The following is a 25,501-nucleotide window of genomic DNA, read 5'->3' as shown; positions in this document are numbered from 1 at the left end:
GATAAACTCCAAATACCATTAGAATTTCGAAAATGTCCCTTGTGGTCTGTGGGGGCCGGTGAGTCCTGAGCATCCTTCTGAGCAGTCCGACATTGATACGTGGGAGGCCGGGAGATGGAGTAAGAAGGGCCTCCCCAGGATGGTGGAGAGGCACAGGTACGTAAGGGGGCAGAGAATCGCCTACAGGAGTCGTGGATGATGCGACCTTGTAGGGACAGGAACTGGAAGACATCAGTCATGGCCTCGAAGACTGGGGGGTCATGGAGGCCTGGCGGAGGACCCCCTGAGGCATGGCTAGCTTATTGGGGGGGGCACACTTTCCTAGACAGCTTATGCGGGTAGTAGCAGAGGTCACCAAGTCCATTTAGACGATACCTGCGTCTGGGGGTGGGAGAGAGTATTATGAGACAACTTGGGGCCCAGCCGGCCAACCCCACTGGACGGGACTGGAATATCGGGCGCAGCGGAGCTGGTTACTTAGAATTGTTGAAAGAGCTTTAAGGCTTGTTTCTCGACCACCACACCATCTTTCCTTACAACACAAACCATTACCCCAGGCTGCCCCGTGGACAATACTCTCGTGCTCCCTAGTCCCCTACCTCTCCACCAAGTCAGGGAAATAGGTTTTCATCTATTTTCTAGGACCCATATTTTAAGCTGGATTTGAACAAGCATTAACAAGTCTTCCTTTATGAAAATTACATTTTATTGACGAAGATCAACAACATACAAGCACGTATGGTCAAACAAAATACAACTCATCGATCATGCCATTTCCTAACGGGCTCCTTGTGAACGAGACAGACTAGGTGACTGATCTCCCAGCTTTGTCCTCTTCCTATTGGACACGCTTGCCAGCAGGTTCCAATGCTCCACTGAATTGAATGATCTGGACCCATCATCAGATCACTGAGCAAAGTTCTCTGCAATGTCTTCCAGGAATCCTGGTTTTAACCTAGGCTCAGGTGCTGGGAGCAGAGCCTCCTCAAGATGCCAAGAGGGTGAGGGTGCCCAGGGTAAAAGGGCAAGTGACCCAGGGCTACCACAGGTAGGGTGGGGGAGCCAGGATCCGGCTGCACATCCATTGGTTTTTTCCCCTTAAGAGTCTCCAGACAACAAAACGTGAAGTTCTAGAGGTTTTGGCCTGAAAAATGTGAAAATGCTAACAAACACGATCTCTCCTAAACCTTTCCTAGAGGTCATCAAGCAGGTAACTGTAGATAGTGGGTTGGCCTGGATGCCCGAGATGAGACCCCGACAGTTCTGAGAGCCTTAAGAACACGATGGGAAGAGGAAGTCTTCGGGGGGGGGGGGGGCAAGAGGCCAATACTGCAAATAGCAGACAGAAATGCCTTGGGTTTGGTGTCTGGAGGACTTTGATGACTAAAGCAACACGGTGGGGAAGACAGGGCTGGGCGCTTCCCCAGGACTGGATCTGCTAGAAACAAAGGGTTGAGCTACTCTTGAGTTTTTTGTTTTGGCAAGGCAATGGGGTTAAGTGATTTGCCCAAGGTCATACAGCTAAGTAATTGTGTCTGAGGCTGCATTTGAACTCGGGTCCTCCTGGTTCCAGGGCTGGGGCTCTATCCACTGCATCACCTAGAGGTTTAAAAATGGGATGCAAACTCAGAGACTGAAGATGCTAGTGATGGGTGACTGGGTTCCACTGGGCCTGCCACACCTGCCACACCTGCACTAACCACTCAAGAGCCAGTTGCCTTCCAGCGCTGTAGCTTCTTACAACCACCATGTCCCTCCACAGCCCCCTGCGTCACCCACCATCTTCAATCTTGGTGGTTAGTCACAATACTTATCGACAAGCCGGGTTCATGTGTGGGGACAGCTTACTGCTGCTAAAACTACTTGGCCACTTCTCCCAAGCTCTCATGCCTCCTGGCCAGCCAGGAATGAAACCCACCCACCACCTGCCCTTTCGTTCTTGGGGCACCCTGCATTCTTCCCCCCCTTGCCTATATTTTATTGTTTCTGGATGCTGTGGATCTCCGAGGGGGGCTCTGCACCTCAGTGTCTCCAGGGAATTGTGAATGGTGAAGACACAACTGAAATGGGTGTCAGCTTGCAGCAGCCCTCCTGGCCTGTGGCCCTGAGCAGCTACATGGGCATGGGACAGAGGATGGGTGTTCACACAGTGCTAGCAAGGCAGGATATGGCCCAGGCTGCTGCCAGTTTTGTGGGACTGCTGGTCTTCTCTGAGAGATCAGAGATTGGAGGAGTGTGGGGTGAGTGTGAGCACCTCAAAAACCTGTTGGTGCGTTTAAGTGCATGTGAGAATTAGCCCTTCTTTTAACATCTAGCCCCACTATTACATAAATCTCTTCAAACACACTCCGTCTCCATTTCTTTGTTGGGACAAACTAAGGGGGGGGAGGGGAAGAGGCCCACGGGGCTCTGACCAGCACCAGCACCAGGCCAAGATGCAGCTCATGCATGCCTGTGACAGCCAGTGTCTAATGAAGGAAACCACTCCTCTGATTTCACCCAACAATGACCCTAGAACATTGCCTACGACTGATCGGTGCAGCCTCGGTGCGCATGCGGTCTACTGGAAAGTGGAGAGCGTTAAGTGTATGGGTGAGGATGAGCATGTGCCTGTGCACACAGTACTGAAAGCAGCCAAGGGCCGGAGGACGCAGCCCCTCAACACTGGTCATCTGGTCCTTCCCAGTGGGCAGTAAACCACGTGCTTCCTTTCACTCCCCCCGACCCCCCTTTCAACAGTGACACTTCACGTGGCCACAGGATGGGAACAGGCCTTTATTGCAGCTCGCCCCCTCCCCTGTCTGATTCTGCTCTGGACCCTGGGGGACTTCAGGGGCTGGGGCTGATGTTGACCCTCACTTGCTGTCGGTGTCGCTGTCGCTGTCGCTGTCACTGCTGCTGCTGTCACTGTCACTGGTTGTCCCAGCTAGGTCTTCCAAGGTTTTTCTGCAAGAACAAAGCCAACTCTCTCTGTGTCTTCTGGGGGCACCCAGGATCCCCCTACATGTGGGCTGTCCTAGTGGCCAGAAGCAACACTAAGCCCCCCCCCAATCCACAACAGGCTGGTTCAAGCACATGTTAAAACTGAAAAAAAAAAAAGTTTGGGTTTTTTTCTGGCAAGGCAATGTGGTTAAGCAACTTGCCCAAGGTCACACAGTAAGAGTCAAGTGTCTGAGGCCAAATTTGAACCCAAGTTGTCCTGATCCCAGAGCCAGTGCTCTATCCACTGCCTCACCCAGCCACCCCCTAAAAGTGAAATTTTAAATGTATTCTTATAAGTGAGATTCAATAGGAGAGGAAGAGCTTTGAGAGAAAACCTTTAATGAGACACCAATAAAAAGATTAGAAAATGGACTGGTGAACTAAGGGACCATGAATGGTGGGTGGGTCAGCAGGGTGACCATTCACGGGGCAGAGGTCCTAAGTGAGACTTAGATCCGCAAGTCAGCAGCCAGTCACTCCCTTCAGGGAGCCCTCCACTCCCCCACCCCTGGTAGCAGGGAGGAGCACCCTTACCTCTGCTCCTGGGAGACTTCAAATTCAGCCAGCACCCTCTGGGTGAGGGGCTCACAGACGGCCAAGCTCAAGGCCTGGGCCAGCTTCACCAGCTGCACAGCCTGGGCAGAATTGTGGTTTTCCTTCGCATTGTCCATGAACTCATTCATCACCTCAGTTCTGAAACACAGAAGCTAGCTATGGGCGTGCTCACGCCCACCATGCCCACCCCCAGAGGACAGGTAGGACCAGCTGCTGGCACTCACTTGGGGATTCTGTTCTGCTTCCTGAAATTCTCCACCATTTGCCTGTTAGAGAGAAGAGGAGGGCTCCTTCAGGGTGGGCAGATGAGGCACAGCTGGTGCTCCCAGTGCCCAGGCCCGGGTCTCTAAGAGGCCTTCAAGGTATGCCAACACTGACAAGTGAGGCTGGCTAAACTTAAGCTCCAGAGACCCAGAGCTAGAGCAGCAGTATAAAACTGGAAATAGAAATTGCCCCGGTAGAATCACTGCCACCCCAGCGCAGACAACTTGTGAATGCCCTGGCTGCAGCTCAATGGGAGAGGCCCTTCCATCAGTGCACAGGGGGGGCCCTGCCATAACACATGGCTCAGATTTAGGCACTGGTTTCATGTAAGTGCTTTCCATCTGCCTGCCACATGCAGGAGGACAGAGACACACATACATTCAGCTCCCATGATTCAGCTGAGGTCCGTACCCCTGCGCCAATCATCACGGCCTGTGGTTCCGGCTGTTAATAGTCATCCCAAAGAGCAACACAAAGACTTGAGACTAGTCTCTGCCGTCCTTCACCCAAAAGGCCAGCTAGTGAGCAAGCACCAGTCCTAACTACATGGGGCAAAGGAAAGGGCACCCACAAAGACTTCTTGAATTTTGGTTCCATCCCCCAAACCTTGGTCTCCCCATCTGTTAAATGTAGGCAACATTTGAGGACACAGTGGGAAGAATGCTGGCCACGGAGAGGCAGTCAAACAGGGCTCCCATCCTGTACCACAAACAACACACAAAAGCCTCTCTCTGTGGATCTGTGGATCCTGAAGTCATCGCTTTTACCCCTCTTGCACCTGAACGGATAGGACCATACTCACCAGGCCTCCCGGGTCCGGCCCCCCCTGAGGAGGAGGAGGGCGATACAATTCATAGGACCAGCAGAACACTCTGGCAAGAACTTGCCATCTTCATTCTCATACGTAGATTTAATATCGGTGGCACAGTCAGCAAATGCTTCCTGGACCTCCGGTGGCTGCTTCTCTCTGGACATCAGCTCCAGGATTTCCTCTCTCAGATCATTCCGATGGCTGAGACCAAATTCTCTGCAATCTTGGAACAAGAGACACAAGTGGAAAATGATCATCTCTATGCTCTCTGGCACTGCTCCCAATTTCAGGTGGGAGACAGTGCAAAAGCAGCAAGTTCAGTCTGACAGCCCCCCCTGCCCCCACCCAATTCCAGGATGTGAGAAGGATGGGGGAAAACCCGCAAAGAATTAAAAGCCTGAAACTTCCCCTAGGAGTACAGGACGTTGTGAACAAAACACCTTCCCGACCCCAGCCTTATGTAAATGAGATGACCCGTATTTGTGACATTATCAATAGTAATCACATATCAGTCATTTTAGACATGTCTTTGTGATCCTCTTTGGGGTTTTCTCAGCAGACATTGGAATGGTTTCCCATTTCTTTCTCCATATCATTTTACGAATGAAGATGCTAAAGCAAACAGGGTGAAGTGACTTGCCCAGGGTCACACAGCAACAAACCTCCGAGGCCAGATCTGAGCTTGTTCATCAACAGCAACTACCATTTATTTAGTGTCCACTACCGGTCAGGCACAGGGTAAGCACTTGACCTGTTAACTAATCTAATCTGGACAAACAACCTGTGAAAGAGGTGTCATGGTTTGTCCCTATTTTGCAGTTGAGGAGACTGAGGCAGATAGAGGTTCAAGATAAGCTACCATGTTACCTCTGTAACTTTGGGTGGTGTGGGACAATCACAATAAGATTTTCACCCTGGGCTATCATCTAAGGAGCCCAATGTCCTGGCCCAGGGTGTAAACAGAACACCTTAAGGGAGGACCTGCTGCCCACAGCAACACGCCCACCTGGGAAGGGCCTTCTCCAGACTCCTGGGCCTGATCAGCCTTCCCAAGGTAAAGGATGAAGCCGCAGAAATCTCACCTGGTTCTTGTTCATACAAATTAACAGAACTGCTCTCCAGGATGGGAAGGTAGCCCCCAGAGCTCACTCAGTATAACCTGACACCCTCTTCCTTGGCACGACCCACAAGCCTGGTTTACCTCTCCAGATCTCAGGGAGCAGTTCAAGTCGGTTCCCCACGTCCAGGGCCTGGAGAAGGTTCATCAGGAGTTGCGAGTGAGGAAAGCAGACCTGAGAAAGAGGAGCATCCTGTCATGTCCTCAGAGAGTGGGATGTGAACAGGAGGGAAGTTCCAAGGCCAGACAAGAGACCCGCTCTTACAGAAGGGATCAGCTCCTTGTACCACTTCAGAGTGATGTCCACTTGCTCCATCAGACACAACAAACTGAAGAACTTCTGACTGCAGGGAGAGAAGGACCCTGCTCTAGGCTCTCGGGGCCGCTCAAGGAGACAGGAGCTCGGGGGCCCCCACCCAGGACTGTCATGGGCAGCCCTCCTGGCACCTACTCCCACAGGGAGGAGGCCCCAGAAGCTGTGGGGCCGTAGAGAATGCTTGCTACAAGAACCCAGATAACAGGTCTGAATAATTTCAACTTCTAGGGAAAGCTTCAGGGAGGCTAGCCGCCCTGTTCCTAGGCTGCCCCTCCTTCATACCAGTGACAAGAAACCTTAGTCCTCTTCCCCTCCTCAATCCCCAGCAGTCACTCATTAAGCAGCCCTAACAAGGACTCTCTGCTCACCCTCTGGACACGCTCCTAAAAGAAAATCTGGAAACACAGAGTAACTCTGGGTGTGGCTGTCTGACCAAAGTTGGCCTCCTCCCATATTCAGGCTGGCTTTCTGTCCTTCAGGGATGCAGCACCCACTCTCTGTCTATTCATTCTTCTTGCCTTGGGAACCCCCCCCCATCAAGTCCAGTCTATCAGTCTGGACCCTAATCTGTAGCACTCACAACAATCTACTTTAATCCTGTCATTCATGCCTTGGAGGCAGAGGCAAACACATCAATAAAGGAAACTCAACAGAATCCAGGTTCAAGTTTGCATCCCCTCAACTTACTAATAGAAGAGAGACTGAAAAGGATCCCCAAGCAGCTTCCAATTGTCACCCGTCCTCAGGATGCCATGTACTTGGTATGCAAGGTCGATGTCTTTAAACATGTAGCACTGCCGGGGGGAGGGAAGAAGAGGGTGAGAATAGAGATGCAGGCACGCTTCAGCCTCAGCTACAGAGAGCCCAGCCCTGGCTGATGGCACAAGAACAGAAGCAACCCTGAGGCTGGGGCTGGGGACAATCTACCAGAATCTGACCCTCAGAGTTTGAAACTCAGAAAGTGAAGAATGACTAACAATGGAAGCAAGGGGTAGGAAAGAGGGGAGGCTCAGGGGAAGCTAGCTGGGAGTCTTAGGGAGGGCAGTGTCTATCACGAAGGTACTTACCACCCTCATAGCAGATGAGAAAAACTGTTCTGAAAAGAAATATAGGGTTTGTATTAACCTTTGAGGAAATATCCAATGCATTTTTATGCTATGAAAAATTCTAAAGAATATACTCAAAACTAGCACAAGCTGTAGGCCATATTCAATTTGTTAAAATTAATTCCACCCCAACAATCATCATATCAGACAAAGCAAAAATAGATCATGGAAACTACATTGCGCTAAAAAGGTACCATAGAAAATGAATACTGAAAATTTTTATTAAGTTTTTCTGATAAAGTCCTCATTTCTCAAACATAGGGAAGTGAATCAAATTTATAAAAATAAGAGCTATTCCACAATTGATAAATAGTCAAAGGATATTTACTGGCAGTATTGAGAAGAAATCACAACTATAGTCACATGAAAAAAATGCTCTATATCTCTGAAAGGCAAATTAAAATAATTCTGAGGTATCATTTCATACTTATCAAAAATGACAAATGTTAGAGATGAGAGGTGCATTAATACACTGATGGTGGAACTGTTTGTGCTCTCAGTGGGTAGGGAGGGAAGGGAGAGAAAGTAGAACTCAAAATTTAAAAAAACATTATAAAAATTTTGTTGTGTATGTGTGTGTGTGGGGGGGGGGGGTTAGAAAGGAAACAATCTCCCCACACCAGTTTTTCACCTACAGTGCTGACAGGGAGGCCATTTCCCCTGCCTTGGTATTTACCATCATCCAGGTCCTGAACAAAGAGCTTCTTGTTCTGGAGTTCACCAATGATGTCGATGATAAGAGCAGGTGAGATTTTGACAGATGGGGCTGAACAAGTGAACATAAGAATTTTTTTCAAGATCTATCTTTGGTTAGTCCCTCCAAACTTATGGCATCAATTAAAATAGGAAATATTTCTACTTTTTCCAACTTAAAGAATTATAAACTTAATATAGGCCCTCCCCCAACATTTCAAAACAAAGAAAATCACAAAAGGAGACTGTTTACAAATATTGGACTTCTATTAGTTCTGCCTTTTCCTCCCTCAACTTATAGCTCGTTGTATGTATGTATGTATGTATGTATGTATGTATGTATATGCATGTGTACGCGCACATTTAAAACTAACATCACACTGTAATTGATAAAGCACTGAAACCATAAATGAATTTAGGTAACCCTCTCATATTGGCAATGTCCCAACAATGGGCAACTAATCTCACTCCAATTATTTGGGTCTAACTAATTCCACAGAGCATTTGTAAGTTCTATTCATTTCATTCTTACACTTCTGGCATTTGCACTCCCAGATATTATTTTATCTCCTTCATGCATGACTTCGTTAATAAAGTACAACACGTTGATAAATATTTATGTGGGCTATGTGATCCTATGTTATTGTTTCAATTAATTTCTTAATATACTTGCTGGAGTTCTCTAAGTAAAATCATGTCACCTAACACAAGGGGGTAATTCTGTTTCTTATTTATGATTACTTTCCCAATTTCTCTTCCGTGTCCTACTGCTATAATAACAAGCCTTTCTAGAACTATATCAAATTAAAGCAGATTCAGTGGTCCTCCCAACTTTATCCTAACGTTACTGTAAGGGCAGAGAAGCTGTAGTTTAAAACTCCATAATCTGGTATTGGCTCTGGGAGTAGGAATAAATGAAGGTTTTCCAGAGGCACATAAATCACAAGATACTATTCTATAGAAATCAAAATGAAAATTTCTCAAAAAAAAAAAAAGGTTCTTTTTATAGTAGATCTAAAATTATAACTCAAACACAAGTAGAGAAACTTTGGACATCTTTTGGTTCAGGGATCCCTGACAAGGTTGAAGACAGGAATAATGGTCTCCACCATCACTCGCTCTCTACTTAAACACAGATGATAGCAAATAGTCTGATGCCAAACACTGAAACTGTTTATTTACTGTTTACATTAATGGCATTTTAAAAGTTTTTACAGATAAGACATAAGGTTATACATACCCGATTTATAAAATAGCTCAAGTAGATAGTGAAATGTTGAAAGTGAAGGTTCTGAAGATTGCCAGGAAGGGAATGAAACAAAAAATAATTAAATTGTAATAGCTGACATTTATAGGACAATGTATTTTACAAAATGTTCCCTCACAGTTATGTTAAGTCACAGTCATACAGTGAGTTAAGTGGGAGCGATAAAGCTCAAGGCCAAGGTTCTGGTGTTCTAAGCTAGTATCCTTTTCAAAATATTTGCTGCTTCCTATTTACAAAGTGAAGGTTGTTCTAACCACACCATGAAGCTGAGACAAAGATATGTCAAAAACAAAGGAATTAAAAGTTATGAGGGAGGGGGGGTACAGCGGCTAGGTGGTGCAATGGATAGAACACTGGCCCTGGAATCAGGAGTACATGAGTTCAAATTCAGCCTCAGACACTTAATAATTACCTAGCTGTGTGACCTTGGGCAAGTCACTTAACCCCAATTGCCTTGCAAAAAACTAAAAAAAAGTTATAGGGGAAAAGTCCTATTTTCTAATCTTCAAATGAGAAGTCAGGGGGAGATTTCCTCAATGTGAATGCTTTGTCCATTAATCCACAGCAATTAAGAGTGTCAAAACAAAGGGCCAAGGTGAGGTGTGCTCTGCTCTGCTCAAGTCTTTCTGGGGAGTTCAACACAGCTGACAAGATGCAGGTAGAGGCTAAGCTGGTGGAGCTCTGAGGTCCCTGCCAGACTGACAGTGGCCCAAATGACACGAGAAAAGCAGATTCTGATCAGGCCAAAGCAGCCGACAAAGGCAGGAGTCGCCAGAGGTTCTGGATGAGGATATGTCTAAGTGATTCCTATAGGCCCAGGAGTCCACGTCTGAAAGCAGGAGGGCCATGGGAGACTCAGGAGCTTGTTTCTTCCGAATCAGATCTTCGATCTCATAGGTTTAAAGAACTCCTGAAGAGGAAGCCCTCCCCCGCCCCAACAGTCTGACAAGGGCCTTTTCTAAATCTTTTGGAGTCTGGCCATGGATGGAGCTATCAGAAGCAGGCCTTTCAGATGCTTGATTCACCACACTTTTGTTGATAAACAACAATAAATCAAAAACAAATGACTAAATGGGGCACTACAGAGCCAGACCTGGCTGCCAAATTCAACACTATGTCCCCAATCTGGGTTTTCTGGGTTAACTTCCAAGATCCTCACTCACCTATATTGAGGGCTTTCATTTCACACAGGGTCTGTAAGGCTGGAATTCTTCCGAAGGAACCCATTTTCCTAAGGGTCCTAAGAATGGTGTTAAATGTTTGAAGATTTGGTTTCACCTTTTGTTCAGTCATTTGTCTCAACAAATCCTAGTGAAACAAAGACCAGGAAATTTGCAATAAGAGATAGTTTTTTGTTCAGTTTTATGTTCAGGTATGTATCTGAAGTGCTCTAAGTGGTAACTCTACAATCTATGGAGTCAAATGAACGTCCTTTATTAAGACTGCCGGAATGCTTTATTTTCTTTTTGTACACTTCCTTTCTACCTCTTCTAAAAAAAAAAAACCAGCTGAGTTATGTCCCAAAGTTAGCATTCTTCCTGTTATCAGAATCAACACAGTGACTATGCTCAAGAATTCTTTATACACTACCCAATCTTTAGGAAGTTTCAGCCACAACCATGTCAAACAGCACTTTTTCAAGAAAAAGGGGTACGTGGACAGGTTTATTGTTCCCATTTCTATAACCATAAGAGTATATGTTCATTCATTGTTAGTGAGAAAAAACTAACTCAGGTTTTCTGAATCATGTTTTGCTACTCTGCTTATAGATTCTTTCTCTTCTATCATGACCACCACCATCAATTTTATCATTATCATCATCACCATCATCATCATCTTGCCCTCATTTGCAATGGAATTCACAGGCCATCCACAGTATTTTACATCAACCATTAGAAGATAAAACAACTTTACCAATGTAAGATTCCATTTGTCTTCATATCTTTCTCTCACTGCTGATGATGCTTCAATCAGTGCATTGAAGGCATGAACATCAGCTGTAAAAGGTAAGAAAAACCAGAATTGGGAACGAAGATGCAAAGGGCCATCTAGTCTGATGCAATGCTCTTGTGATCACATGCTAACAGAAAAAAGCATTCCTCCTGTTGAGATTGAGCTTCCACCCAGGACCTGAGGAGTACTTCTTTATCAGGTCTCCCACGTGCCAGTCTCTCTGCTGGAGACACTGTCAGGACAGGGGCCCCATCTCTGCCCTTCTCAGAAGACTCACCCCGGAGCCGGTTGTTCAGCAACTCTGTGTACATGCTGAAGGCCTTCTCCTCAGCGTGGTACTAGAGAAGGGTAGGAGAAAGGACATGAATCAGCAGGAGAAAGAGCCAAGAGAGCAATAAGCCAGGGGGTGTTCCTGGGCCTACCTTGGCCATGCCTCGGATCATCGTGCAGTAGGAATGAGCGTTTTTCTCTGGCATTAGACTGAAAATTCTTTCCGCATTGTTGTTTGTTCTGGATTAAAGAAGAAATGACACCAAGTCAAACCAAGGCAGGACAGCCTTCCCAAGGACTTCCCACCTCAGGCCCTAAGGACTCCTGCCCCTTAGACCTCATATTAGACCCTCAGTTTGCAAGGCTTTTAGACATGTTATGAGTTGCTTTACTCATTTCTAAGTCCCCAAGGGGAACACTGTGGAAAAGAGAGTGCTGGGCTTCCAAGTCCCCAGTTTTGTCATCAAATGAGGATGACACCACTTTAGACCTGATCTACTTTTCCAGAGCAGCTGTTGGGGGAAGTGATTTGTAACTCTTACATATGGTGGGATTTTTTTTTTTACTAGTCTGAGGGGAAGGATGCTAAGTCTATACCCTCTGGTCCTCCTTCTCTGGGTGTTGCACTGACTGGAAGCTGCAGATTTAGGAGGACATCAATGAGCTCTGGTTTGGGCTGAGACAGTGTAGCACACACCATTTTTAAAAAAGGCCCAAAACTCTCCCAGAAGAAGGAAGGTCCTTTAGAAAAGCCAGTGCTGCCGCTGTCATAGACAGATTAACAAAGACAACAGCATAAGTATGTTATTTTAAAAAAAGAAAAGAAAAAAGAACACCTGAGCTTCAGTCAGAAATGTAGCCTTCTGTTTGGAGAGCAGCACCCTCTCGAGGTTGAAAAGGTTCCCAAAGGCAAGTTAAAAACATTCTCAGAAGTGTACATTTGTAGCTCCTGGTCTTTTTAGAGCTTCCCTAAATTTCCAGTCCTAAGAAGGTCACTCTTTTACTATGTCCTGAGAACCCCCCCCCCAAAAAGTCACCAGAGGCGCTACACCCACCTCCAGGTGATCTTAGACTGTGATGCTGCAGCCACTTTCTGTCTGGACCCCCTTTGTGGCGCCTTGCCTCCTGCTTCCGCCTAAAACAGAGACCCAAGCCCATCAATAAAGTGGCAGATCACATCCAACCCTGAGAGAGTCCCGGGAGGTGTGTGTGTGTGTGTGTGCGCGCACCTGTCTCACAGTCATAAGACCAGTGCTGGGACTCTTAACTTCCTTGCTTATAAACAGAGTACAAAACTGTCCTATTTCCTTCACAGCAAGTTGTTAGGAGAGACATTTCTAACATCCACCAGGCTGGGTCAGGGGAGTGACCAACGCAAACCAGACAAAGCTGGCAAAGAGAAGGCAGAAAACCCTAGAGCTTGACCACCCTGGCGACCCAGAGGGTGAGCTGCTCAGGACAGAAGGCAAGAGGCCAAAAGAGGAGGCATCTGAGATGGCAGGTTTAGACCTGGGCTGAGAACAGCTTGGCACTGCCAAATGAAAAGAACAGAGGGGACTGACTCACAAGAGAGACTAAGCAAAAAAAAGCTAGAGGGGTGGCTAGGTGGCACAGTGGATAAAGCACCAGCCCTGGAGTCGGGAGTACCTGGGTTCAAATCCAGCCTCAGACACTTAATAATTACCTAGCTGTGTGGCTTTGGGCAAGCCACTTAACCCCATTTGCCATATATACATACAGCTAGACTCTCAATCAGCTCTTTGAAGCCCACACTGTCCACCTAGACAGTTGTTCTCTTGATTGTTTTTAGTTATTTTTAAAAAATGTATGTTACATGCAAACTTGCCAACAGAATGCACCTGCTATTGCTATTACCTGCTGCAGGTATACTTGAGACCAGGGAGTCTGGGCTTGGTCTTTTAACATACTCTGCAGACATCACCAGGATACAACTGTGAGGGCAATCTATATATTCTATGCCTCAATCCAATACTGCCCTGCCCCACCAGCTTAGCATCCTTGCCACAGAGGTCCAACTACCCAACCTCTTCAGCCCCTTCACTTAGTTGCTTGTTACCAAGCTTTCCTCCTCCCAAGGGTCTCAAATTCAAAAATCACCCCAGTTTTACCACTTATTTTAACTCCTCACTTACTCAGGTCCCCACCTAAGTCAAGTGTCAGGAGAACAAATAAACAGATTAAACTCTGTATCAGGTTATTTACATCTTTAAAGGAGACAAGGGAATCTCCCCAGGCTGAGATGTTTTCCAGAGACAGAGAGGTATATCTTGTTTTTGGGGGGGGCTGCGAGGGGAGTACTTCCTTACTGCTCCCATCACAAGGGGGTGCCAATGCATCTATAACCAGGGAAATTCTTATTTCAGAGTTACTAGCCGAACAAAGTGGTCAAAAGTCAACCTGTTCAGGGGTATATAAAGTCTATAATGAATGTTAGGACAGCTTAAAAAAAACAATTACTCTTAAATGCTCAAAGCAGTGACTTAAGGTTGCGGAAAATGATGCCCTTTTCTGGTTACAAAGACAAGCTGTCCCAAAAATCTCACTATGGACCAAAGCCTTAAGTGGTTAAAATAGCAGGAAGACTTCTGGGACACCCTGTATAAAGAGACTGAATCCATAGAGGAAAAGTGACCTAAGGCTACGTGACAAACTAATCACAGAGATGGCACCAGAGTCTGGGTCTTCTGGGTGCTCTTTCCACCAAGTCACAAGATCCCCTGCTTCACATAGCTCTGAGATTCCCAAAGAAGTTCTTACCAGGTCAATGAGTCAAGCCTGAGGTCAGTGTGAGAGCCCTGTCCCCTGGTGGCTCAGGTCAAAGCCTAAGTGAACAGCTACTTCCACTTAAAAACTTTTAAAAATTCCAAAAGCAATTCTAAAGAAAGACTTAAAAGTGTATTTAGACAATTTTAAAGTGTAATTTAATAGATTTTTCAGAGTCATTTGCAGCATTTTGTAGTTATTCTAAGATTTCCTTTTTGACTTTCTCATAGATTTTATTACTGCCATAGAGAAATGCTATTGATTTTTGTAGACTTAGAGATTAACTTAATTTACCAAAGCTATCAGTTGTCTCAATTAGTTTCTTTAGGGATTTTGTGGTTTTCTATACAGTAAGCTACAAGCACATTAACAATAATGGCTCATTTTGTCTGTTCCATCTTTTAATTTTCTCTCTTTGTTCATTGCTAATGCTAACAAAATCTGCGGTGCGGGAAGAGGGGGCAGGGAGGAAGGGAGTAGTCACCTTGCTTGAACATTTTTGAAGTTTCCCCACTGCAAGTAATGGCAGACCCCCAACTACCCCAAACCTCAATGTGCTGATCTTTACCAATTCTTCTGATTCATCAATTTGATGAGGCTGTTCTTCTCTTGGGGGCTCTTGGTCACCATAGTAACACAATAGATCTAAGAGGCTGTTTGTTGTTTCCAAAGACACAGAAGTCCCTATAAGTAAACAGAAGAGGCAGTGACACTTATTACCCAGCTGTGTGACCCTGGGCAAGTCACTTAATCTGATTGTCTTGTACATTTTTAAAATTTTTATAAGGCAATAGGGTTAAGTGACTTGCCCAAGGTCACACAGCTAGGCAATCATTAAATGTCTGAGGCTGTATTTGAACTCAGGTCCTCCTGACTCAGGGCCTGTGCTCTATCCACTGTGCCATCATCTAGCTGCCCCCAATCTGATTGTCTTGTAAAAAAAAAAGGGAAGTGACTAAAAATCATATAAATCCCTTGACTAAGACATATAAGTTTAATAAGTTCAAAAAAAAATTAAACAACCAACATGCATTTATCAATAGCTTACTAAGCACCAAGCCTTGAGTACATAAATTTAAAGAATGGGAAAAAAACCCACTTCTCTAAAGGAGTTCAGAATCTAATTCAGGAGTCAAAAAGTACCTTTCTAAGTACATGGAAAATAAATCCAAGGATGGCAGGCACTATGATTTGAGGGAACAGAAAGACTTCCTGGTGAAGTGGGTTTCTGAACCACATTGTAAAGGAAGAGGCAGTGGGGAAGGGGAGAACAGGGTCTAGGCAAGTTTAATAACATGATGAAGGTGAGAAAGCCTGAAGCAGGGCAGCAGCAGCAGCTGAAGAGTGGAGAAAATGGAAGAGACTTGGGAGAGAAAACCAGTAAATCTTGGGATCCGAGTAGATATGGGCTTTAAGGAAAAGGGATGAGTCCAAAAAGGACTCTGTTAAGAACATATGGAAGGATATCAGTGTACACAAGAGACATTGTCATGTTAAGAGGAGAGGGACAGCTGTAGGGCAGTGGATAGAGCAGTGGCCTTGGAATCAGGAGAACTTGAGTTCAAGTTCAGCCTCAGCTGACCCTTTTTTTTACCAGGCCAAGTCACTTAACCCTAACTCAGCCTCATTTAAAGAAAAAAGAGAGAGAGAGATGGATTGGAGGGTGGGAGGGAAGGTTAATAGATTCCATTTGGATAAAGAAACATAACTTCAAAACTGAAAGAGAACTGAGGAGTGATTTGGCCCCCTTTCTAGGTGATTGGAAATGCTTGCATGGAACCCATGAGACAATGACCTTTCTCTCTGGCAAAGAGGTCTGGAGCTCAGGAGACGAACATGGATCTGGGAATGCTCTGCACAGAGATGATAAATGAATCCACAGGGACTGATGGACAATCATCAATAGAAAAGACAAAATAGAAAGAATACCTATTTGACAAATGAAAGAAATTTGGGAGGAAGAGGGATGGCGGTAAAGAGCATCAAGGGGACTAGTTAGTGGGATGATAGACCCCCAGTAGAAAGAGGGCTATTAAAAGACTGGGCTCCCTTTTTTGGGTGTTGGCTTCTTCAACTTTAAAAGAAGGGGACTAGCTCTCAATTCTAAGATCCAGACATAGACAGAACCATTTGATATGCATTGGAAGTGATCCTCCAAGATGTGAAAGGGAAGTCATTTTACAAAGACAGAAACAAGGGCTCAGAGAGAGGATTTATCCAGGGTTGCCACACTGGAAAGGTGGGTGGAGTTCTTTCTCTCTTCTGCCCTCCCCTTCTTCCACTGTGCCTGAAAATGGTGACACAGCCAAGAGAATTTGAGGCTCCTCTCTGATTATGTCTAAATTTCCCTTTTAAAAAGCCTTTTAGGGGGCGGCTAGGTGGCACAGTGGATAAAGCACCGGCCCTGGAGTCAGGAGTACCTGGGTTCAAATCCGGTCTCAGACACTTAAGAATTACCTAGCTGTGTGGCCTTGGGCAAGCCACTTAACCCCACTGCCTTGCAAAAACCTAAAAAAAAAAAAAAGCCTTTTAGTCACCCTTCCACACAAGACAGCTCCCTGTCCAGGCCTGCTGCACAATATGAAGTGAACCAATAGTGATGAACACAGAGCCTCTGCTCCATGATGCCAGAGGGGGCCTGGTGATGTCTGCCACTGCAGTTCTGGTACCTTTCAAGCAGTCACTGAACATTTACTAAGCACCCCATGTGTAAGGCACTGTGCCAAGCACGGTCAGTCTGGAAAAGCTCCCACATCAAAGAGTCTCAATGGAGAAAGCTGAGATGTATAAAAACCACAACAGAACACTAACTCAGCAGGGTAGAAGAGTCTAAAAGAGGGGCTGGGGCCTGTTTTCTTGGAGCTGAGATCACTGAAACAGCATTACCTAGGTGGCATAGTGGATAAAGCACCAGCCTTGGAGTCACGAGTACCTGGGTTCAAGTCAGGTCTCAGACACTTAATAATTGCCTAGCCATGTGGCCTTGGGCAAGCCACTTAACCCCATTTGCCTTGCAAAAACCTTAAAAAAAAAAAAAAGAAATAGCGTTACCCGCTTGAAGGAGCTGGTCAAACATGTCCACGGAGGCTTTGACCTTGCAGAGCCGGATGCGCTCCTGGAGGGCAGCCTCGCTCACCTCTTCCAGCTGAGGTTCCAAGTACTCAGGCATCAGGCACTAAACACAGGTCAGCAATTAGGTGGCAGGGACAGCCCAGGCAGGCCCAGGGGCTCTGCTCTCCCAGACTCCAATGTCAATGTTTCCCTGTTTCCCCCAAGACAAGCATCTTTAAGAAAGACCTTGGGTCCAGAGTTCTTGAAAAGTTATTACCTTGTTACTGACCATCTCAAAGCACCCTGTAATCACACCACTTCCTGTTTTTTTTTTATTAATTCAGAATAGGAAAATAAAGTATTTAAAGGTAGAGGATTCTCTCTTGTGCTTCCTCTGCTATCCAACTCAGCACAATGTTCTCCTCAATGACCAGGTAAATGTGAATCACCTCAAAAAAATGCCCTCAAAATAAACTTATCTACAGAGGGAAATAACCAATCTCCACTTACCGGTATATGTGGCTCAGCTATGTCTTTCTCAAAAAATTTAGGATATGTATTAATAACATATTTTGCTGCATTCTTTCCAGATTCCTTTGCCAATAGAAACATACGCTGTATAAAAAATGGAAGATTTAGACATTAGCTGGTATTCCTTTTCATTTATATTCAAAGGGTAAGGAAGAGAAGTTAACTGCATTTCTCAGTATCTTTTCCCTATTATTCATTATCATCGATGAGGAGAACCTCCTTAATTGTGATGCAGAATAAGGACATTTTAACAAATTTTATTTTTAAGTAATTCTCATCCCACTCAAAGTTTCAACCAAATCAGTCTGCATGTGGGATTTAAAATTCTAATTCTAATCTCTTGGAAGTCAAGGCAAATTCTAAATACTTATCCAGAAAAAAGTTAAATAGCTCTTGTTGAGATAAAAAGCGAGGCTTGGCCATATGGGAGGGGAAAAAACCACAAACTCAATGCTTTCCAGATCAAGTGGGGAGACTGACTGAGGACATGGACTAGGGATATACTAAGAAACAAAAGGCACTAAAACACGAACACACACGAAATGGACCTTATATTCCTCACTTAGTGTCTCCCCCTTTCCAGCTGACTCTACAACATTCTCAGATATTTAGCTGATATTCTCACCCTGTGACCTCTGATCTGGTCACGGGGAAGCCTTTTCCCACAACCTTCACTGCCTTTCACACTTTTCCATTTAAATGCTAACTTTCTCCAAAGCAGCCCCAATCTGGAATGTTGTCAGTCAGCATAGCTTCAAGTGGATGAGTCTTACTATGCACCCCAGCCTAGTTAATCCCTCAAGGATTGGGTTTACAACTGAGTTCCTTGAAAACACTCACGGCTTCTGAAGATGTGACTGGGGTGAGGAAAGGATCATCCTGGAATGCGTAATGGGCAGCTGTGGGATCCTGGGGAGAAACCAGATGAAGTCTCTTTAGCATCAACATTCTGGTGAAGGTCAAGAATGAATTACTCCAAAAGAAATTCTGACATTTTTACGACTCTACTTTAAAGGGAAGGACTTGAGATTCAAAGTGGAAACCCCCAACAGGGAGCAGTCAGTGAGCAGGGCCTAAATACTGGCCAGCATTAAGTACAATTCAAGGCCAGGACACATTTTGAGGGAGTGTACACATGCATGTAAGAAGAGAAGGGAACCTCACTGGAGAGAACAAGAAACTTCAATATGGAACAAGCACTGGGGTTCTCTGGGAAAATGGAGACCTAAAACTTCCCTCCCAAGGCCTGGTGCAAGAACTTTCTCAGGACTTTAAAACAGACATGTAAGGTCTACGTAGCTCTTAGCACTCTCTAAGAAACAAGGGAAGCTTAAATCGCATTATACTGGAAAACACCTGGCATTCTCAGAGGAGAGTGGTTGATTGTAATGTACAAACCCATAAAGCATTAATCCAGTCCAAAAAAGTTTCTATGAACAATGGAATTCTGCAATTCAACTTGATCACAAGTCTAAATAGGCCTGTTAAGTTGTGATGCTCCCCGGCAGGGCCCAGTTGTGAGCTCATCCCAGACCTGGCTCAGACTCATAGTTCTGTTCTTGCTAGCTTGTCTCCTATGCACATAGACCCTGTTACACTCCAGTGCCAAACATCACTGAAATGCAAATGATGACCCCACAGGTTTGATGGGGCAAAAAAGAGCTTTAGAGAAGATGATTCTCTTCCTATTATATGTGGGAATTCTGATACAGAGTAACTGGAAATAAACTCATAAAATGGAAGTCTCACCATCACTTAAGGGCATTACTGGATGGCTTAGATGAAGCATCCAAAAAGCACAACTTACCCTCTGGATGGTAGAGGCCAGAGCTTGAAGAACTGCAACATTATCCCTGGAAAGGAGAATTTTAACAAGAAAAGATATAGTGTGCAAATCAGCCTGGTACATTCACCAAGGGATCTGCATAAGGGAATCTGATTTCAAGTCTATTCCAATCTGTCTGGCAGAAATAATCACAATATAAATCCACTCTGAACTATGGGCATATCTCATCTTGCAGTAATACATGATAAAAAAAAAAGGTAGTAAGTAAAAGTAAAATCATAAGTAAAAAAAAAAAATCTCCAAAAATAATCTCAAGTAATGTAAAAATAATCTCTAAGGGGAAACTAGGGGCCAGAGAGGAGAGCCCAAAGTCAGGAAGAACTGAGCTTGAATTCTGCTTCAAGACACTTTCTTAGCTGTGCATCACTAGTCAAATCACAAATCCACTGTGCCTCAGTTACCTCATCTATAAAACAAGAATCAGAATACCACCTGCTCTAAATGATTATTAATATTGGAACAAACTGTAAAATGCAGAGTGGCACATGGTGACCTCCTTCCCCTTCTGAGCTGGCAGGTACTTTAGGGCAGGAGCAGAATGAGTGACATATACCAGGCAATTTCCAGTCACCACTCCACCACCCTATCCCAAATTTTCTTTTCTCTTGATCAACATCATACGTGAATATATCCATGTTCATAGAACAGGAAAAAAATTACCTCTGTGAATCTATTATGTACAACTTATTTTTTAAGTATACAGTAAACATGGTACCAATATGCCTTGTTTACCTTCTAGAACTGCCTGTGTGCCCATTCCAATTTTCTTTATGCTTCTCTATCACTATGACCTCTCACTTCCCCATCAAAAGCCCACCCTTTTAACAAATAAGTAAACCAAGCAAAATTCATTGATATACCAGATGTAACTGATACTGTGCATCTCATCCTGCACCTCTGGTTCAGCTCCTCTCTGCCAAAGATGGGTTCAAAAAAGCTTGTACACAAAGGGAAAGGGGCCAGACCTGTGATTTCAATGATGGACAGAAGTTCCCTTTACTAATGCAGTTCGGCATCTTCTCCGCACCTCAGTCTTTAAAATTTTTTTTTATTTTAGTCTTTTCCAATTATATGGAGTTTCCAAGATCCATTTTTTCTAAGATTTTGAGTTCCACATTTCTCTCCCTCTCCCCCCAAACAAAAAATCTGATATAGGTTATACAAGTACAAGCATATTGAACATATCTGCAAATCAATCACATTTCTACCTGGTAGTCTTAAAGAGACTAAGACTTACTTCAGGAATTCACTAAGTAGGCAGGTTTCACCTTTAAGGGCAAAGGTCTTAAGGTTGCCATTCTCACCTCATGACTGTTATGCTCCATCCTGATTTAGTGGTCACATGCATCTATCTCATCTCCTTAAGCATTAGGGCACCAGTTGTAAGGAACACATATTGAATGGTTGCCTTCTGGAGAAACTAACTGCCCTTGTCTTTGATATGAAATCTGAATACCATTTCTATGTTCCCTTTCCAATTGAAAGCATAAAGCAACTCTTTACTCATGACACCAAGCCAAAAGGAAGGTTTAAGAGACACATATTGGTTCCTATATTAGTACAGATCATGGCAACCCTAGTCTCTGTGCCTCCAACCTCCCTGATTCCATTCCATTAACAGATTAATCATTCTGGAGATCAGTTTTCACCATGTTCTGACTGCAAGGAAACTACAATTCCTAATGATCAGAGCAAACCAACAACTATCATTTAATGGTCTTGTGACCCCAAGGAAATTGTAGCCTCTTTGTATAAAACAAAAAGACTGGACTAAATTATTTATTTGGTATTCCATAGGTCAAAAATTCTAAGTTACAAGTATTCATTGACTGGTTGTATTTTACCATCTAACCTCTCCTTTAATTTTCTAACATTAAGAGATGCTCAATTTCACCAGTCCCCACCCCACCACCTCTACAGTTTTGCTAATGGTATTCAGATTTTAAAAAGCATTTATTATATGCTTACTGTGTGCAAAGCACTTTGCTAAGGGTGGGGATACAAAAGGAAATGTAGTACATTCTAATAGAAAACAACACACAGAAGGTTTAAGTTTAAGGGGAGATGAAAAAGTTCTGAGGCTCTTCTAACAACAAAAATAATCATACATGTCAAAGTTTACAAAATGCTTAACCTCACAAAACTTTGTAAGGTAGGTAGATCAAGCAGTATGAATTTCATCTACAAAAAGGTAAACTAAAGCCCAGAAAGTATAAGTGATTGGCTTAAGGTCAAAGAGTTAGTAGTTAACAGTTAGAATTCAAACCCAAGTTACCATGATCTGAATCCTCTTTTTGTGATGCTGTAGCAATCTGAAAGTCTAAACCACACCCCCCTATCTTTTTCATGAAACCATGGGCCCAGATGCTATCTGGTAGAGTTAAAGCACAATATCAATCACTCAGCTGGGGCTTAATTTGGTTCTACTTTGTTAGGAAGTCAACATGAAAGATGCTTAATGCTTCAATCTGTGATATGAAAAAAAGAAAGAGATCCCAAGGCAGGTGATGAATGAATATTCTCAGGTCTGGCCTGGTTCTAAAGGATGGCCAGTCCTGGAAAGACCAGAAGGAAGCTGAATCATTAGGAGAATCCCAGAAAAAAATTGGTCTCTCAAGATATTTCAACTGTGTTTACTTTGTGGCTAGTCTGCCCAAGATTACCAAATGTGCCAAGTTGCATGACATTCAAAGATATAGAGGGACAAAGAATGACTCATCAGCTAATTTTCTGATTCTTTGTCATGCAGGACTCTTAAATGAATATCATCTCCATGGAACAATAAATATTATAAAAATGCTAATAATATATTTGATTCCATAGATCAACTTGTTATTTCTTCTAAGTTAGAACGATCACTGTTTTGAGAAGAAAGCATCACTTACCAAGTCTTTCTCTTTGGAATGATCACTTCTTCAGCACCTTAAAAAAACAATAAAAGCCAGTGATTTAGTTTTCTCAATAAAATAGCTGACTACAAAAATGAATGGCTAATTTCTCAGTAAAATTGTGAATTACAATTCCAGAATGCCCTGGAGCCACAGTAATGCCACTGGCACACTAGAGGTATCCTCATACCTGAAAGATCATCTCTTGCTGCCTCTGTGAGGGTTGGATTTCCAGAATAAAGCCTGTATAAAACACACATAGCTGTCACATTCCAACACCCAGTACCGAGTCCAACGATGCCAAAAATTTCAGTTCAAGTGATCTAAGGCAATACGGATGACGAAATGGCTAAGTTCTTAGGAAGTCAGTATTGAACCAGGTCAAGGTTAAGTCGTTAACACAATCCCCTGATGCCCAGAAGAGCAGAACCTAGATGAGAACTCTCATCTTCTGAGGCCCTTCTGGTAAGAGTTTGGTAAAGGGTGGCTAGGTGGCTCAGTGGACAGAGCACCGGCCCTGGAGTCGGGAGGACCTGAGTTCAAATGTGGCCTTGGGCAGGTCACTGAACCCCACTGCCTTGACACACAAAAATAACTCACAATTTGATTCGAAGCTTAACTAATGCTTCCCCGGGCTCGGTGCTGGGGGGCAGGGGAGGGGGAAAGGCAAGAGTGAAATTCGTAATTACACCAAGGGTGTCTTCTTCCATCCCAGCGCTCGGCCCGTAGGAGCAGGCATTTAAAAATCCACGTTTACCGACCTGGGGTCCAACTTCTGGCCCAGGGGAGCCCCGAGTGTGGCGGCGCCGGCGCCTCCTCGGCGCGCACGCGCACTCCGACGCTGCCCACGTGCGCACATGCGCACCCCGACCCTTCCCCTCTGCGCTTCAGGCTCGAAGCGACCCTGGAACCCGCTTCATTTCCCAAACCCGAGCCTCAGACCTGTTCCCGGTAACCCTTCTCCGTAGATCCGCCCGTCTTCCGGTCGAAGGCAGCCGAGACCAGCAGCGGCCTACGCGGAGAAAACGACGCCCCGCCGCCGCCGCCATCTTGGGCTCTGGCGCTAAGCATGCAGGGAAGAGGCGGGGAAAGGAGGAAGTGGAGAGGGAGCGACCACTGGGCGAAGAGATGGTGGAGGCCTGGAAGGGAGGGGCGTTCACATTTCTAAATTTTTAAAATCACAACTATTAAGGAAAATTATTTCATCTCTCTTTCATAGATTTATTTAATACGTAATAAACTCTCTAAGTGTCACAAATATTGCGATAGTTAATATAGGGAATTGAGTTCCAAAAAATTCTTTTCCTTCTTTTCCCGGAAAAAAATAATGGTCTAGTCCACCTCCTCCTAGCCTCCCTCCGCACGTTTCTTTTCGCGCAGGCGCCTTTGGAGACGCGTGGTGTTTGCGACTCCCCGGGAGTTTGGAGTCGGCGTTGGAACGCCGCCGCCGCCCATGCCGGGAGAGAGAACGTGGGCGAAGAACGAAGATGTTGGTCTCCAAGGAGGTTCCCTGGCGGCGCCTTCAGGGCATCTCCTTCGGGATGTACTCGGCCGAGGAGCTCCGGTAAGAGGCTTTGGTGGCAGAGACTGCCGGGTCCGGGGAACTACGACTCCCGGCGGGCTGTGCGCGCCGCGGTCCTCGGGGCAGACGCCGGTTCCGCGCGGGGCTTCCTGGGAGCGGTAGTTCGGCCACCTGGGGGGTGGGGAGAGGCGGGCTGGGGCTAGTCGCGTGGGTTTCCTCGGACCTGATGGAGCCGGACACCTCGCCCTCGGGCTCTTTGTGAAAGCGGCTGCGGGGTTGGATCTGCTCTCTAGAAGAGTCGGGTTCAAGTCCAGGCTCACAGAGCGGCTGGGGGCCGCCTCGGGTTCCTCCGAGCCCCCGCCTCCCGCCCTCAGGGAAGCGTCCATCCTTTGAAACAATGTTACTAGAGGGAAATGCACGCTGCTGACGGGGTCAAGGTCGGGGTCGGGGTCATCGCCGCCAGGAATCTGGTTGGGGCCGCAGTAGTGAGGGAGATGCGGGCAGGGCGGGGCAGAGCCAGGCGGCCCCCAGTGGGCCCGGAACGCGCCGATGACAGTGGAGGCTCGGGGCTGGGGGCCTGCGGAGGAGCCCCTCAACGCTGCGCCGAGGAGGTCTTTATTCTAGGGGCGACGAACACCCTCAAGAGCTTTTGAGCGGGGGGATGGCCTGGTCGGAGGGAGATGACTTGGGGTGTAGTTTGTTGGCCTGTCTAAAATAACCACGGCATGATGGTGGTCTACCTAGAGAATCCCAAAAGATCATCTAAAAAACGTACTAGAAATAATTAGCAACTTTAGCAAAGTTGCAGGACATAAAATAAACCCTCATAAATCCTCAACTTTTCTATATATGACTAGCAAGATACCGCAGGAAGAGCTAGAAAGAGAAATCCCATTCAAAGTAACTCAACCTGCAGTGGGTAGAGCACCAGCCCTGGAGTCAGGAGTACCCGAGTTCAAATCCACCCTCAGATACTTAATAATTACCCAGCTATGTGGCCTTGGGCAAGCCACTTAACCCCATTGTCTTGCAAAAACAAAAAAACACGACGAAAAAAACTAAAGTAACTTCAGACAATTATAAAATGCTTGGTAGTCTACCTGTCTAGGAAGACTCAAAAACAGTTACAAAACACTTCTCCCGCAAATAAAATCAGATTTAAATAACTGGGCAAGTATCAACTGCCCCTGGATAGGTAGAGCTAATATAATAAAAAAAAGGACAATTCTACCAAAACTAGGCTAGGCTACTTGTTTAGTGCCCTACAATCCAAATTCCAAAAAATTACTTTAATGAGTTAGAAAAAGTTGTAAGTAAATTTATATGGAAAAATAAAAAGTCAAGAATTTACAGGGAATCAATGAAAAAAGTGCAAAAGAAGGTGGCTTAGCCCTACCTGATCTAAAACTATATTATAAAGCATCAGTCATCAAAACTGTCTGGTATTGGCTAAGAAATAGAGTGATGGACTAGTGGAATAGACTAGATGTAATAGCAGGAAACAATTATAGTAATCTGCTGTTTGTTAAACCCAAAGAGTCCAGC

At 45.1% G+C, this 25,501-nt stretch overlaps 2 protein-coding genes and 1 non-coding gene across 5 annotated transcripts in view; 1 reads left to right on the top strand and 2 right to left on the bottom strand.

Moving 5' to 3' along the window:
• Window positions 1-690: 690 nt before the first annotated feature.
• Window positions 691-23,503, bottom strand: PTCD3 (pentatricopeptide repeat domain 3). Of its 3 annotated transcripts, XM_074196759.1 has the most exons (24): window positions 23,377-23,503; window positions 22,625-22,677; window positions 22,432-22,468; window positions 19,508-19,553; window positions 18,541-18,609; window positions 17,680-17,784; window positions 17,170-17,293; window positions 14,687-14,802; window positions 12,390-12,469; window positions 11,487-11,574; window positions 11,342-11,402; window positions 11,026-11,108; window positions 10,275-10,419; window positions 9,085-9,135; window positions 7,828-7,917; window positions 7,113-7,141; window positions 6,733-6,839; window positions 5,995-6,073; window positions 5,814-5,904; window positions 4,604-4,835; window positions 3,762-3,803; window positions 3,517-3,675; window positions 2,854-2,946; window positions 691-1,599 (listed from the first exon to the last, which is right to left on the bottom strand). In XM_074196759.1, the coding sequence occupies exons 1-23, from the start codon at window positions 23,481-23,483 to the stop codon at window positions 2,856-2,858; spliced, it is 2,085 nt and encodes a 694-aa protein (XP_074052860.1). In that variant the 5' UTR covers window positions 23,484-23,503; the 3' UTR covers window positions 691-1,599; window positions 2,854-2,855. The 3 variants fall into 3 exon arrangements, with proteins under 3 accessions (XP_074052860.1, XP_074052852.1, XP_074052867.1); XM_074196751.1 differs by lacking the exon at window positions 691-1,599 and having other exon boundaries at window positions 2,756-2,946; XM_074196766.1 differs by lacking the exons at window positions 691-1,599; window positions 23,377-23,503 and adding an exon at window positions 23,124-23,255 and having other exon boundaries at window positions 2,756-2,946.
• On the bottom strand, window positions 4,100-4,236 carry LOC141510741 (small nucleolar RNA SNORD94). The gene has a single exon (XR_012475159.1). It is a non-coding gene; the product is annotated as a small nucleolar RNA SNORD94 (small nucleolar RNA).
• POLR1A (RNA polymerase I subunit A) overlaps window positions 23,482-25,501 on the top strand; it is a 66,116-nt gene continuing 64,096 nt past the window's right edge. Inside the window, exon 1 of the mRNA XM_074196739.1 lies at window positions 23,482-23,998. Within this exon, the coding sequence (XP_074052840.1) occupies window positions 23,922-23,998 (77 nt within the window). The 5' untranslated portion in view covers window positions 23,482-23,921. The remainder of the gene's footprint in view (window positions 23,999-25,501) is intronic.

Source organism: Macrotis lagotis, chromosome 1 (assembly GCF_037893015.1).
Source record: "Macrotis lagotis isolate mMagLag1 chromosome 1, bilby.v1.9.chrom.fasta, whole genome shotgun sequence".
NCBI lineage: Eukaryota > Metazoa > Chordata > Mammalia > Peramelemorphia > Peramelidae > Macrotis > Macrotis lagotis.
Note: the sequence above shows the minus strand (reverse complement) of the source record. Positions and strands in the feature narration are given on the sequence as shown.

Excerpts from the sequence above, each read along its gene's own strand:
- PTCD3 (XM_074196759.1), bottom strand. The coding sequence starts at position 23,483 with ATGGCGGCGGCGGCGGGGCGTCGTTTTCTCCGCGTAGGCCGCTGCTGG. Across the intron at positions 14,803-17,169 it reads TGACCAGCTCCTTCAAGCGG|GGACTTCTGTGTCTTTGGAA; the intron begins GTAACGCTATTT and ends GTTTACTTATAG. Across the intron at positions 7,142-7,827 it reads TGTTCAGGACCTGGATGATG|AACAGTTTTTCTCATCTGCT; the intron begins GTAAATACCAAG and ends ATTTCTTTTCAG.